The sequence below is a fragment of the Scyliorhinus canicula genome, chromosome 5 (genome assembly GCF_902713615.1).
Source record: "Scyliorhinus canicula chromosome 5, sScyCan1.1, whole genome shotgun sequence".
NCBI lineage: Eukaryota > Metazoa > Chordata > Chondrichthyes > Carcharhiniformes > Scyliorhinidae > Scyliorhinus > Scyliorhinus canicula.
This window is the reverse complement of record NC_052150.1, coordinates 222504672-222520194: the sequence shown is the minus strand read 5'-3', so window position 1 is coordinate 222520194 and position 15523 is coordinate 222504672. Positions and strand designations below refer to the sequence as shown.

Here is a 15523-nt window from a genome sequence, read left to right as displayed (position 1 = left end):
TCTGAGTGAGGAAATCTCTTCTCCTCCTCAGTCCTTAACCTGAGACTGTGACCTGTCAATGACAAAACATCCTCCATGTAAAGTCCCCTTAAGAATTTTGGGGGGGGAATTTGACTAAAAGGGAACAAAGTCCCATAGCGAGTGCGTTTAGCCGCGTGAAACTCGACGCTGCTAAATGTAACCCGGATTAGATAGAGGGCCTGAGTAGGGAACACGTGGCTGAGGCTGCACGTAGCTCCATGTCCTGCACTGAGGAGGGAGTGTACCTACCTCTGAAGCCCCCAAGCCCCGACTCACTATGATGGTTCCCAGGCCCCCCCCCCCCCCCCCCAGCGCCTGCGCAGGGCACCCCTGGCCCATTCGCCGCCATGTGAAAATGCCAGTTTGGCACTGTCAACCCGGTACACTGGCCGTACCCCTGCCAGCTGGCAGTGCCATCTGGGCACATTGGCAGTGCCTGGATACCACCCTGCCCAAAGGGCAAGAACCTGGGGGCCTCTGATCCCCTCGGAGACCCCCACGCGTGCCGTTCTGTCTGGTCCCCGTTTGTAGAGCCCGAAATCTCCGCGGGTGAAGAGGATAGATCCCAATACCTCAGATTCCTCCGGGAAACTATATTATAATGAGACTAGCTATCCCGATCTAACATCCAGGTTTACCAAAAAGTGATCGCGTTAGATCTCGTGAGGCGTTGCGAGCTGGGTAGATCCGGGGAGCGGGGAGTCCTTACTTCTAGCGGCCTCGTTGCACCGTGGTGAGCTGATTTTTGGACTCGGCATGGCCAGTCGGCCACTCCCTTTTTTGCCTAGTCCGCTCATCTCTTTGTGGGACAATCCCGTCATCCCAGGTCCGTGAATCCTCATTCTCGGGCAAACATGTCCTTCCTTGAGCACAGAGACCAAAACTGAACGGTAGCCCAATGCCCTGATTAATTCTGCTTCTTTATAATGTGTCCTGAGGTGGCGAGAGGCGCTATATAAATGCAAGTCTTTATTGACAGATTTTTTTTTTTTTTTCTTGTCCCGTTGATGTGACCCTGCAGGTGGAGAGAGTGGGTACAATATCCCCACGGTGACGCACTGCCCCGAAGTGGCGAAATACGTCAACTATTCAGCGGCGCAGCTGATCAAAGAGCAACCACGCGACATGGAAGGAGTGGCCAAGCGACAGCTGTGTGACGCTTACATGTACTTGTACGAGAACCCTCGGATGGCCGTGTACAAGTGACCACCCCCCCCCCACCCGCTCGCCCCTTCGTCTCCTCCAACAAAAGCGGTTACGAGCAAAGATCAGGGGGAGGAGGGGGTGAGCAACGTACTCTAGTAGAAGAACAAATTAAGATGAAACGGCTGTTCCGTTGACCACATGTTAGCGATTATCATCAGGAGGAGCTGAGTCACTGAGTGTCACTGAGGGAGATTAGAAGGTAGGGGGTCAAGTGAGGCTTGGAGTGGGGATGACTGGGCCTACCACCCCCCAAGTGGGGACGACTGACCACCCCCCACTCTGTTATTTACTTGTCTTTCACCTGATCTTCAGCCAGGAGGTTTGATGTGTGACTAAGCCACCTGGTCACAGTGGAGCCGACATCATAGCCTCGGTGATGTTCTCTCTCCCAATCTCTTAAGTGAGGAGCCACTCTTGGACATCCTGATTTATGCTCCCTGCCTCGTACTCCCTGGAAAAGCTGCTCCTCCTTCCCCAGGACTGAATAATATTTGACTCTCGCCCCGCAGAACTTTAATGTTGAAAGTTTGCGGCAACCCCAGTTTCGATCACGCTTTTCTCTCCCAATTCATTCCCAGAATGTGGGCATTGCAACACTTGGCGCCCGTTCTAGTTGCCCTTGAGGCGTTGGCTGTTCTATTCCAGAAAGTCAGACGGAGAAGGATAGAACTGGACCCAATCTTTGCTCACTTCTATAAACATTTATTTGCAGAGTTACACCGTACAAGTACACCCCTCCGAACCCAACAACCATAGTTTCCATTGGCTCCTATTTGTAGTAGCATACCCACTCCCGAAAGACAATAAAATACTCAATTAAAATCCAATTAGCTGGGTAAGTCACTTGCAGCAATGTGTAGTGAGGATGCTCCCACATTGCCGCTTGAGAGGGAGTTCTATGATTTTGACACATCGATGTTGAAGAAATGCCCGATATATAGGGGATTGAGACACCGAAGGTATATATCTTTACTTTCTTCTGCCTCCCGTTATGCACATGTATGCTAGCTGCATCTTATTTTATTTTCTAATTGCTACAGTGCAAGGAACTCTGGCCAACATCGATTTCTGCTCAGGCAGCTCGTGACCGTTTCCCAAGCTCCTGACTCTCTGGGTTTGCTATTTTGTTTCTTGTTGCTGAGTTTGTCAGATTTGTACTATGCGAATAATTTTATCTTTATAAAATAAAAAGATGTATCTAATTTTACATTTTTGTGGGGCTTGTTGGAGGACGAATCATTTGAAATGGGGTTTAGGTCACTGGTCTGAGGCACAGTTGTCTCGAGCATCAAATTGCCCCCCCCCCTCCCTGCCCCCCCCCCCCCCCCCCCCCCCCCGCCCTTTCCCAGTAACCCTGAAAATCCTTCCCCTCCACATAACTAACTAACTCTCCTTTGAATGCCTTGATTAAATCCGCAATAAGTCGGGTTGGGATGAATCTGTCCTTTATACAGGTTTAACATAATCATAGAATCCCTACAGTACAGAAAGAGGCCATTCGGCCCATCGTGTCTGTACCGACCCTTTGAAAGACCACCCTACCTATCCCCCCCCCCCCCCCCCACTCTGTAACCTCACCCTAAGGGGCAATTTAGCATGTCCAATTCACCTAACCTGCACACCTTTGGACTGCGGGAGGAAACCGGAGCACCCGGAGGAAACCCACACCGACACGGGGAGAACGTGCAGACTCCGCACAGACAGACAGCCTGAGACCGGAATCGAACCCTGATCCCTGGCGCTGTGAGGCAGCAGTGCTAACCACTGTGCCACCGTTTAAAAAAAATTAATGTATGGGATGTGGTCGTCGTTGATTAGGCCAGCATCGATTGCCCATCCCTAGTTGCCCTTCAGAAGTTGGTGGTGAGTTGCTTTCTTGAACCGCTGCAGTCCTTGAGGTGTAGGTACATCCACCGTGCTGCTAGGGAGGGAGTTCCAGGATTTTGCCCCAGCGACAGTGAAGGAACGGCCGATATATTTCCCAGTCAGGATGGTGAGTGACTTGGAGGGGAACCTCCAGGTGGTGGTGTTCACAAGTATCTGCTGCCCTTGTCCTTCTAGATGGCAGTAGTCATGGGTTTGGAAGGTGCTGTCTAAGGATCTTGGTGAGTTACTGCAGTGCATCTTGTAGATGGTAAACATGGCTGCCACTGCTCGTCGGTGGTGGAGGGTTTGGATGTTTGTGGAGGAACAATCAAGCGGGGCTGCTTTGTCCTAGATGGTGTTGAGTTCTTGAGTGTTGTTGGAGCTGCACTCATCCTGGCAAGTGGAGAGTGTTCCATCACCCTCCTGACTTGTGCCTTGTAGATGGTGGAGGGAGTTTAACATCACCCCCGAAACCCTGTATACTCAGCAACTGAGAATGGTGAATCAACAAGGCTGTAGGAAACATCACCAAGTTCCTCTCCAAGTCACCTAGCAGTGTAAATTGGGAATATATCGCTGGTCCTTCATTGCTGGAACTTGCCAACGTCGCTGTGGATGTGTTTCCATCATTCAAACTGCCGTGACTCAAAAGGAAGATTCACAGCCACCTTCCCGGGGGCAACCAGGAGTGGACAATAAATCCTGGCCTGACCAGGATGGGCAAACAATCAACTGCAGTGAGGGACATTTTTCAGGATTTATCCAATAATTTTTTATACTTCAGTCTGGTTCCAATCCAGCATTGAAAACAAAAATCAATTACTTGTTTTAGTTCTGGGAAATAAAGGAAGGCCTAATAACTAGAACGAGGTGAGGAAGGTAATTGGGAAATAGTAACCACAGCATCATTAGATTGAATATAAGAATATAACAAGATAAGGATGGTGGTGAAAGGTCAGAGTTCAGTGAGATAGAACATAGAAAATACAACACAAGAACAGGCCCTTCGGCCCACGATGTTGTGCCGAACGTTTGTCCTAGATTAAGAACAAATTAATCTACACCCCATCATTCTACCGTAATCCATATACCTATCCAATAGCTGCTTGAAGGTCCCTAATGTTTCCGACTCAACTACTTCCACAGGCAGTGCATTCCATGCCCCCACTACTCTCTGGGTAAAGAACCTACCTCTGACATCCCCCCTATATCTTCTACTATTCACCTTAAATGTATGTCCCCTCGTAATGGTTTGTTCCACCCGGGGAAAAAGTCTTTGACTGTCTATCTATTTCCCTAATCATCTTATAAACCTCTATCAAGTCTCCCCTCATCCTTCTCCGTTCTAATGAGAAAAGGCCGTGCACCCTCAACCTTTCCTTGTAAGACCTACTCTCCCTTCCAGGCAATATCCTGGTAAATCTCCTTTGCACCTTTTCCAAAGCTTCCACATCCTTCCTAAAATGAGGTGACCAGAACTGCACAGAGTACTCCAAATGTGGCCTGACCAAGGTTTTGTACAGCTGCATCATCACCTCACGGCTCTTAAATTCAATCCCTCTGCTAATGAACGCTAGCACACCATAGGCCTTCTTCACAGCTCTATCCACTTGAGTGGCAACTTTCAAAGATGAGCAGTCTGATCAAGTTAAAAGTTTAGGCAGATCAGATTAGCCATGGTCGTGGGATAATGGTTAGCACTGTTGCTTCACAGCGACAGGAGTCCCAGGTTTGATTCCGGCTTGGGTCACTCTCTGTGCGGAGTCTGCACGTTCTCCCCGTGTCTGCGTGGGTTTCTTCCGGGTGCCCCGGTTTCCTCCCACAAGTCCCGAAAGTCATGCTGTGAATTGGACATTCTGAATTCTCCCCCGTGTACCCGAACAGGTGCCGGAATGTGGTGACTAGGGGTTTTTCGCAGTAACTTCATTGCAGTGTTATGTAAGCCTACATGTGACAATAATAAAGATTATTGATTATTATTATATTGAATGGCAGAGCAGGCTCTATCGTCATACAGCGTACTCTGGCTCCTATTTCTTATATTGTCAACTGGGCAGAAAATTTGACACAAATCATGGCAGCAAGTAGCTGAAGATCATTTTTTAAAAAAAACAGCTGTCTGTCCACCTTGAAAGAAGCAGCTTTACCAATGTCAGTTGATGGAACAAAAAAAAGAATTTAAAAAAATTTTAAGTACCCAATTCTTTTTTTCCAATTAAGGGGCAATTTAGTGTGGCCAATCCGCCTACCCTGCACGTCTTTGGGTTGTGGGGGCGAGACCCACGCAGACACGGGGGGAATGTGGAAACTCCACACGTACAGTGACCCAGAGCCGGGATCGAACCCGGGTCCTTGGAGCCTTGAGACAGCAGTGCTAACCCACTGTGCCACCGTGCTGCCCAGAAACAACAAAATAATGATCGATATGACGGTAAAAGGGGTTCGGTCACACTGCATGACTAGTTGGTTACCAATCTGGGAACAATAAGATCCCGGAGCAGTTTTACCAATGTTGTTTGATGCACAAACGACTGACCAGAAGAGTGTGGCACCTGAGACAGCAGACGGGACTGTGGGGTTCATGTCTCACCCAAAAGGTGCCTCTTCTGACAGTGCAGCGCTCCCTAGGTACTGCACTGTACTTCAACCTATATCTTTCACTCAAATCTCCAGAGTGAGACTTGAAAGCACAACCTTTGAACTGGGAGGTGAGAGTGCCACGCTAAAGGAACTGTGGCTGGCACCAGCACATTGCCACAGGTGCCCTAACACTGGAGCTGTTCCGGTCCTGGTATGAGCCAGTTCTGGCGAGCCGCTGAACATCGATAAGGATGAAGAATGTGGGGAGTGTTGTGTGTCCGCTCACACGTTACAAACTAAATCTGTGGGTGTCTTATCAGAGTTGTAGGCTGGAGGAGATCAGTGTCAGGACATTGTTCGAGCTGATAAATGTTTCATTGTGCTGTCAGCTGCTGCTGTTGTTCCCGAGACTCTGATAGCATCTCGGAGCAGAGAGTTACTTCGTCCAGTTTTACGCTGACTTCTGCGAAATGAAAGGCGTTGCCTTTGCAATCGTGACCTTGAACCCTCCGAGCGAGGATGAACACTGAACGTTCTTGTTGACGTTGAAAGGGCATCGTCTTCACGAATGGGGACCAGCTAGCAGTTCTGATTGTTCACTCTCACAAACAGCGCCATTGCCCGCATTAAGCTCTCGGTTCCACCTCAAAGACAAGAAGGGCTTCGATGGACGAGATTATGAAGCGAGATTTCTCAGGCAAGGTGCTTATTACCCTGGAGTCTAGAAGATTAGGGGTTGATAAGAATTTGGAGGGTAGAGAGAGAGAGAGAGCGAGAGAGTAACTATTACCTCTGGTCAGAGGAGTCCAGAACCAGGGAGATAACCTTAAAATTCGAGCTAGGCTGTTCAGGTAGATCCGGCTGCAGTTCAAATAGAGGGTAGTGGACATCTAGAACTTTCTCCTTCCTGACTGACTTGGTTTTTCTTCTATATTTGGCTGTGTATCGCCCCCTTCTGTCCCTCCACAATGTGACCCCCCCCCCCCCCCCCCCCCCCCCCGCCAAATTAGTTTAAAACCCTTCACCCCCAACAATACCCCCCAGAAGGATGTTGGTTTCGTTTCAGTGCGGGTGCAACCTGCCCTACTTGTACAGGTCCCACCTTCCCCAGAAACGGACGCAGTGATCCAGGAACCGAAATCTCCCTCCGACACCATCTCCTCAGCCATGTATTGATCTGCTCCCATCCTCCTATTGCAATACTCCACCGGCATGTGTCACCGGGGGTAATCCAGATATTACTACCTTTTGAGACCATGCTGTTTAATTTGCCACTCAGCTTTCTAAATTCTTGCTGCGGGACCTCATCCCTTTTGCTATCTATGTGGTTGGTTGGACCATGACCTCTGAATGTTCACCCCCCCCCCCCCTTCAGAATGCCCTGCAGCAGCTCAGCGACAATCTTGATCCGAGAACCAGGAAAGCAAAACACCAGCACGCAGTCACGCCTGCTTGCCTGATTTATTGTCACATGTACCGAAGTATAATGAAAAGCTTTTTCTGCGGCCAAGGGAACGTACACAGTAGACAAAAAGAATCATCAACAAGGTGCATCGACAAACAGTGATTGGTTACAGTGTGGAACAAAGCAAATACATGAGCAAGAGCAGCGTAGGGCATCGTGAACAGATCAGTCCGAGGGGGAGTCGTTGAGGAGTCTAGTAGCTGTGGGGAAGAAGCTGTTCCTATGTCTGGATGTACGAGTCTTGAGACTTCTGTACCTTCTGCCTGATGGAAGGGTCTGGAAGAAGGCAAAGCAGCCGGAGAAACGCCTGTCTGCACCCCTCACTTTTGAGTCACCTACCTTCCACTCTTACTCCTCGCCACCCCGCCTGCAGCTGAGCCACCCACAGTGCCGTGAACCGAGCTCAGGCAGCACTCCCCAGAGGAACCGTCGCTCTCACTGGTTTCCAACACAGAAAGCCGGTTCTTGAGTGAGATGCATTCTGGGGCTTTCTTGACTACCTGTCTGCCTCCCATTCTTCTGACTGGTGGGGCGGGATTCTCCGGTATCCGGCGGGCGGGCAGTACCGGCGCCAAAGAGCGGCGTGAACCACTCCGGCGTCGGGCCGCCCGGAAGGTGCAGAATCCTCTGCACCTTCGGGGGCTAGGCCGGCGCTGGAGTGAATGGCACTGCGCCAACTGGCATCGAAGGGCCTCCGCCGGCCGGCGCGCGTTGGCGCATGCACAGGAGCGCCGGCGTGTTCCCAGAACCGCTGCCGTGATACCTGCGCATGCGCAGGGGGTTTCTTCTCTGCGCCGGCCATGGCGGAGCTCTACAGGGGCCGGCGCGGAGGGAAAGAGTTCCCCCACGGCACAGGCCCCCCCACGGCACAGGCCCCCCCACGGCACAGGCCCCCCCACAGATAGGTGGGCCCCGATCACGGGCCAGGCCATGTTTGCCCCCACCCCCCCCCGGGGCCAGATCCCCCTGTACCCCCCTCCACCACCACCCCCCCCCCCCCCCCCCCGCCGCCGCCCCCCCCCCCCCCCCCCCCCCCGAACACTCGGCAGGCCGTCCGCAGAGCTAGGTCCCGCTGGTAAGAACCTTGTGTAATTTACGGTGGCGGGACTGGCTGAAAACGGGCGGCCGCTCGGCCCACTGCGGAGCGGAGATAGCCCAGCCCAACCGGCGTGATTCCCACCCACGCCAAAAATCCGGCGTCAGAGAATTCGGCAGCCGGCGTTTGGGCGGCGGATGGTCGGAGAATCCCATCCATGATGTCTCATTCCCTCCCCGACTTCACTTCCTTAAGCTGCTGGGTGACCACATCGAACAACGTGTTATCCGTGACCCTCTCAGCCTCGCGGACGCACAGTTCTGCCTCCAGCCGACGCTCAAGCTCAGAAACCCGGCTCTCAAACTGGTCAAACCGGTGACACCTCCTGCAAGTGTGGTCATCCAGACTACACGGAGCGTCCAGGAGTTCCCACATACTGCAGGCTGCGCAAAACATCCTTGCCTTTCTATCTATTCTATCCGGACCCCTCATCATTTCAAACCCTTCTCTCAAATCTCCTCCTCCTCACGGGAGATAGTCTCAGCATCTCCGATCTATGTAATCTCATCCTGAAAGCCTTGTCGGCTTCCCAATCCTTCGGGATTGAAAACAATACTCCAGTTGAGACCAGGCCAGGTAAAGACGGAAGATTTATTTCCCGAAAAGAGATTAGTGAACCAGATGTGGTTTTATGATGATCCAGTGGTTTCATGGTCACCATTAATGGCACTAACCTTTTATGACTGCTTTATTCAATTGTCTAAATTTAATTTTCTCTCAGCGGTTGGTGGTGGGATTTGAACCCATGTTCCTCGGGGACTAAACAGTGAAATAAAAACAAAACACAGCGGCTCTGAAGAGACTCGGTCTCTTTTTCGCTCTCCACAGATGCTGCCAGATCTGTTTAAATTTTTTTTCAGCATTCTCGGTTTTCATTCCCTGAGCCCCTCGACTTGGAGATGACTCACCTGACCCCGAATCGGGAACAAAGACTTTCCCAACAGAAGTCGAAACGGGTCCGGCATCGACCACCAGGCCAAGCACAGTGGGACCACCCAATCGTTTGGCCTGTAAACGTCCCTTCCCCGGTCATTACACCCCACTGGGCCCGGAACCCCACTGGGCCCGGAACCCCACTGGGCCCGGAACCCCACTGGGCCCGGAACCCCACTGGGCCCGGAACCCCACTGGGCCCGGAACCCCACTGGGCCCGGAACCCCACTGGGCCCGGAACCCCAGGAGTTCAGGGAGAAACTTCCGGAGATCAGAGGCTTGACTGCTGAAGGTCCTCACACCCTTGGGGATTGGAAACAATGCGCCCGATTCTCCAGCCTTGTTACCCTCTTGCTCCAGCGAAACGAGGCCGGTAATAACGGGAGAGGCCAAAAACGAGAACCGCGCCAGGCGCCAAACACTTTGCGATGCAACCGGCCCGCTCCTGTAGGTGAAATCGGGTTCTCGCCGTAGTGCGGTGAGAAACCAATTATCATCACTTAAGCCCAATTTCCATACAATTAACGTGAGCCACTCCACATCCAACGGCCTCCCCGTGACCCAGCGGCCTCCCCATGACCCAGAGGCCTCCCCATGACCCAGCGGCCTCCCCATGACCCAGCGGCCTCCCCATGACCCAGCGGCCTCCCCGTGACCCAGCGGCCTCCCCGTGACCCAGCGGCCTCCCCGTGACCCAGCGGCCTCCCCGTGACCCAGCGGCCTCCCCGTGACCCAGCGGCCTCCCCGTGACCCAGCGGCCTCCCCGTGACCCAGCGGCCTCCCCATGACCCAGCGGCCTCCCCATGACCCAGCGGCCTCCCCATGACCCAGCGGCCTCCCCGTGACCCAGCGGCCTCCCCGTGACCCAGCGGCCTTCCCGTGACCCAGCGGCCTTCCCGTGACCCAGCGGCCTCCCCGTGACCCAGCGGCCTCCCCGTGACCCAGCGGCCTCCCCGTGACCCAGCGGCCTCCCCGTGACCCAGCGGCCTCCCCGTGACCCAGCGGCCTCCCCATGACCCAGCGGCCTCCCCGTGACCCAGCGGCCTCCCCGTGACCCAGCGGCCTCCCCGTGACCCAGCGGCCTCCGCATGACCCAGCGGCCTCCCCGTGACCCAGCGGCCTCCCCGTGACCCAGCGGCCTCCCCATGACCCAGCGGCCTCCCCATGACCCAGCGGCCTCCCCATGACCCAGCGGCCTCCCCTTGACCCAGCGGCCTCCCCGTGACCCAGCGGCCTCCCCATGACCCAGCGGCCTCCCCATGACCCAGCGGCCTCCCCATGACCCAGCGGCCTCCCCATGACCCAGCGGCCTCCCCATGACCCAGCGGCCTCCCCGTGACCCAGCGGCCTCCCCATGACCCAGCGGCCTCCCCATGACCCAGCGGCCTCCCCATGACCCAGCGGCCTCCCCATGACCCAGCGGCCTCCCCATGACCCAGCGGCCTCCCCATGACCCAGCGGCCTCCCCGTGACCCAGCGGCCTCCCCATGACCCAGCGGCCTGCCCAGCAAGTGTTCACGCTGGCGCCGATTAGTACTCCATTTGAAATACTTGAACCTGGCGGACGGGCTTCTGTGGGGAGCTGAGGAGGGGAGTAGCCATCTTTGCTCACGGGCAAGGAACCCGGGGGTGCTGGGATTGCCGCTCCGATGCTCGGTGGGGGTGGGGGACCCTCCGCAGGAGTGGGCTGCCATGGGAGGGTGGGAGTGTGTGCTCTGGGGGGCCAACCGGAGGGGCAACCGCTCAAGGCATCAACATGCCAACACATGGATTGTGTACCCATTCCAGGGGCGACCCTTGCCCCTCCCCGCCTGCCCCGCCAACTACCCATAACCCCAACCGACTGCTGAGGCCTCTGGCCTTGCGGCTGAAGGCTGTTGCTGAGAGGGAATTGCCAATCTTGGTGAAGTGAGCATTTCACACAATCCAAGTGGATTCCCTTGGTTGGTGAGCCGTGTAGCATGTGGGAGCCATTGCCTCGCCTCGCAATCATACCTTCCTGCCTCGACACTGTGCCTGAACACTGTGGGAGGCAACACCTCACACGTTGCAGACAACATCCGAACACCCAGGGGATGGGACACAGCCCCAGGGACACGGCCGGAGCGGCCACGGGGAGGGGGAGATGCCTGGAGAGATGGGCCAAGGGTTCAGGGGTCGGCCCAGATTGTCGAAGAAGGTGACAGAGGCATCATACCGGTTGTCCACAAGGGTGTTCATTGTATTTGACAATTCCCCACCCTCCCAATGGTGCCCCCCCGACCCCTCACCCCCTACCTACGTGCCCCACCCTCTTCCCCCCTCCCCTGGTACCCTCAGTTGATGTGCCTGGCCCTCCTAGCTCTACCGCTACGTCTAGGTGTTTTCCCAGGATGCACGTCTGAGATGGAGGCAGTCAGCTGCTTACCTTGTCCCTTGGCCTTCGGTGCCCCTGACGGGCGTCCTCTGGGGGCTCTGAGTCCGGAGGACCCCGGCTCACTTGTCAGCGGTACATGCACAGCCGTGCCGCCCTGTCCCGTGTGCTGACCCCGAGACGCGGCCTCATCAGAGGGGTGGAACCCGGGGGAGCTGGTGGCCACCGTCATCACTCCGTGGGACGGGTCCGGGTTCTCACTCAGCGCCCCCTCCTCCTGGTCGGTGCCCAGAGGGCAGCTGGTTTGAGCCCCGGCTGCCTCTGCACCATCTGGCTCTGCCAGCCCTGATGGTCCCTCGATGTCTGCACCATCGTGTCGACACCCTCGGTGATGCCCCTCAGAGACCGGGACAAGCTCCGCAGCACCTCAACCATGCCATCTGAGAGCGGGACATGTCCCATAGAACCTCGTCAAGGTCAGCCTGGTAATGGGTGACATCCCCCAGTGAGTCGGACAATCTGCCGAGACCCTCAGCCATGGCCATCACTGACTGCGCGACGCCTTGGGCATTTTCACTCATGGAGCCGACATCGTGCACCAGGCTCCCCACTGCGGCCGCCACCCGAGCAGTGATGGCCTCGGTGCCTCACATTGCCGGCGCCATCTCCTGTGCCCGTAGCCTCTGGGACTCCTCCAATCGGCTATGGACCTGCTGGAGTATCGCTGACATCACCGTCTGAGTGCCCCGGCCACTCCCTTATCTCTCCATCAGCTCCGGGTAACCCTGTACCAGAGGTTTGGCATCAGGCTGGCACCCAGCTGGCTCCTGGGATCCAGCAGCCCTCCGACTGCTGTCACGCCTGGGGGTCCCTGCCTCCACCTGATGTCCATCACCAGCAGTGTGGTGCTCAGTGCCCCAGACGCCTGACCAGTAGCATGTCCCACCGAGGTGTGTGTATCTGCACTGGTGGAGGGTGGGGGTGACAGCTGTAACACGACTATTATGGTGTTTTCCTCAGTGCTCTCTGCCAAGGGGCTCTCCTGGGAGGCTGGAGAGGGGGCCGCCTGGGATGGGCCGGCACCGTTGACTGGAGGATTTGCGGGAGAACGGACATGTGGTCAGCGGGAGGGATGGGTCAGTCACTCAGGCAATCAGTACTCACGTTTGACAGGTCCTCAGGGTGGAGCCCGGTGATTCCTCACCCCTGCTGTGTCCGCCAGCGTCCGTGTTGCTGACTGCTCTGTCCTCAGCCACACCAGTCACCTCCAGGGCCCGCTCCTCCAAGGTGGTGGTGAACATTACGTCTGCCACGCATCTGCCAGTTTGGGCCCTCTCCGGGGATTGTGGGAGAGTTTTTCCTGAGGTGACACAGAGAGGGCATCGTTAGCCACATGTGGTTCACAGTGGAGGTGGTGGGGGGGGGGGGGGGGGGGGGGCTGTGTGTGAAGAAGAGGTTGGGGGATTGAAGATGGAAGGTGTGGAGAAAGGGTTTGGGGGGGGTGAAGGGGAGGGGGGTAGACGCTCCTGTCGGGGTGGAAAGGTCTCGGTGGGTTGGAGGGCATTGTTGTTTAATCACTCGTGCTGCCTGGATTGGGTCATTGACCTTCCCCCCTACACTGGAGGCCGGTCCTCCTGGTCACACTCCCCGAGCTTCCTGCTGCCGTGACCTTGTCCCAGGCAGCACTGGCTGGGGTTCTCTGAGCAAGTGCAGCTTAAATGCTGCTTGACCTTGTTAGTGGGGGAGTTGGGGGGGGGGGGGGGGGGGGGGCTGGCGAACCTCCATTTGGGGCGAGAAACCCTAAAGGCCTTGTTAAGTGGACCAAGTAAAGTTGGATAGCGTTGCCGGTTTCACGGTGTTGAATAGAGCGTCGCCGGGAAGCTCGTGGAAATTCCCGCTCACTGCAACACTGAGAAATCTTTCCGGAGAATCGCGGCCAATGAAATGCAAGTCACCATAGTCCCAGATGACCATAGGCTGCTTTCCCCTTTGAGGGGGGAGAGCTGACTGGCGGTGATTTAACCTGAGGGTCACCACGCCTCAGGCGAGGGGCAAGGTTGAGGAGGCAGGGCCCTCCTGAATCACCTCAGCCGGTTCGGGAATTGAACCCGCGCAACTTTACTTGCCCCAACAAACTGAACTAGCCGACCCACCCCTGAAAAGGAGGTAGATGGAGTACAAAGTCAACACGCTCCCACAAAGATGAAGGGTGGGACCAAAAGGTCCGGAGAACCCTGGATGTCGGGATATAGAGGATTGGATAAGGAAAAAAGGCAGATTCAGGGGGCTCAAACAGCAGAAGCCCTGGAGGAAGGTAGAAAGTGCCGGAGGGCATTTAAAAAAGAAATTAGGACAGCGAAGAGGGGGCTTGAAAAAACACTGGTGGGTAAAATAAATGAGAATCCCACCGTGTTTTCTAAATATATTAAAGGCAAGAGGTTAATCAGGGAACGAGTAGGGCCCATTAGGGACCAACATCTGTGTGTGGAACCGAGCAACATAGGGGAGGGAGTAAATGAATATTTTGCATCTGTGTTCAGTATGGTGCTGAACGATGTAGGTTTAGAAAGCAGGGAGGGGAACTGTGATAAAACTGAGTATCGAGAGGGAGTAGGTGTTAATAATAATAGCTTACTGTCACAAAATGAAATGAAATGAAAATCCCTTATTGTCACAAGTAGGCTTCAAATTAAGTTACTGTGAAAAGCCCCTAGTCGCCACATTCCGGCGCCTGTTTGGGGAGGCCGGGACGGGAATTGAACCCGTGCTGCTGGTCTTGTTCTGCATTACAAGCCAGCTGTTTAGCCCACTGTGCTATTTATCCAGCCCCTAGTGGTATTAGCGGTTTTAGCGGGTTTAAACGTGGATAATTCCCCAGGCTCAGATGAAATTTATCCTTGGCTGCTGTGTGAGGGAAGGGAGGAGATTGCAGGAACTCTGACACTAAATTATCAAATCCTCTCTGGCCACAGGAGAGGTGCCAGAGGACTGGAGGAAGCCAACGTGGTGTCATTATTCAAGAAGGGAAGTAGGGAAAATAATAATAATAATCTTTCCTGTTACAAGTAGGCTTACATTAACACTACAATGAAGTTACTGTGAAAAGCCCCGAGTCACCACATTCCGGCGCTTGTTTGGGGGAAGAAAGAGGGAGAATTCGGAATTCTCAGCCGGTATGGGAATTGAACCCGCGCTGCTGGCATCACAAACCAGCTGTCTAGCCCACTGAGCTAAACCAGCCCCTAAACCCAGGTCATTACAGGTCAGTGAGTCTAACATCAGTGATAAGGAAATTATTGGAAAAAATTCTGAGGTACGGAATTAAACTCCAGTTGGACAGGCCAGGATGAAAAAAATGAAAATGAAAATAGCTTATTGTCACAAGTAGGCTTCAAATGAAGTTAATGTGAAAAGCCCCTAGTCGCCACATTCCGGCACCTGTCCGGGGAGGCTGGTACGGGAATTGAACCGTGCTGCTGGCCCGCCTTGGTTTAAAAGGCAGTGATTTAGCCCAGTGTGCTAAACCAGCCCCTTTCGATTAATCGATAGTCAGCATGGTTTTGTCTGGAAGAGATCATGTCTTAACAAATTTGTTTGACTTTTTCAAGGAGGTGATTGGTATGTAGATGAGGGCAGTGCAGTTGATGTCGGCCTACATGGACTTTGGTGAGGCTTTTGACAAGGCCCCACATGGGATACTGGTCAAGCAGGTAAGAGCCCATGGGATCCAGGGCAATTTGGCAGATTGGGTCCAAAATTGGCTTAGTGGCAGAAGGCAGAGGGTGATGATCAAAGGTTGGTTTTGTGACTGGAAACCTAGTCCAGTGGTGTACCGCGGGGATCGGTGCTGGGTCCCTTGCTGTATTAATGATCTCGACAGCAATGGGGGTGGTATGATCAGGAAGCTTGCAGATGACACATTAATTGGTGGTGTGGCGAGGACATGGGAATACACAATGAATGGTAGGATGCTGGGAAATACAGAGGATCAGAGGGACCTTGG

The 15523-nt window shown here is 54.4% G+C and overlaps 1 protein-coding gene across 1 annotated transcript in view; it reads left to right on the top strand.

Annotated features, from left to right (window-relative positions):
- The window catches only part of cyldl (cylindromatosis (turban tumor syndrome), like), a 59047-nt gene extending 56613 nt beyond the window's left edge, over positions 1 to 2434 (top strand). The window contains exon 15 of the mRNA XM_038798579.1: positions 1043 to 2434. Coding sequence (XP_038654507.1) covers positions 1043 to 1227 — 185 coding nt within the window. The 3' untranslated portion in view covers positions 1228 to 2434. The remainder of the gene's footprint in view (positions 1 to 1042) is intronic.
- Positions 2435 to 15523: the final 13089 nt, after the last annotated feature.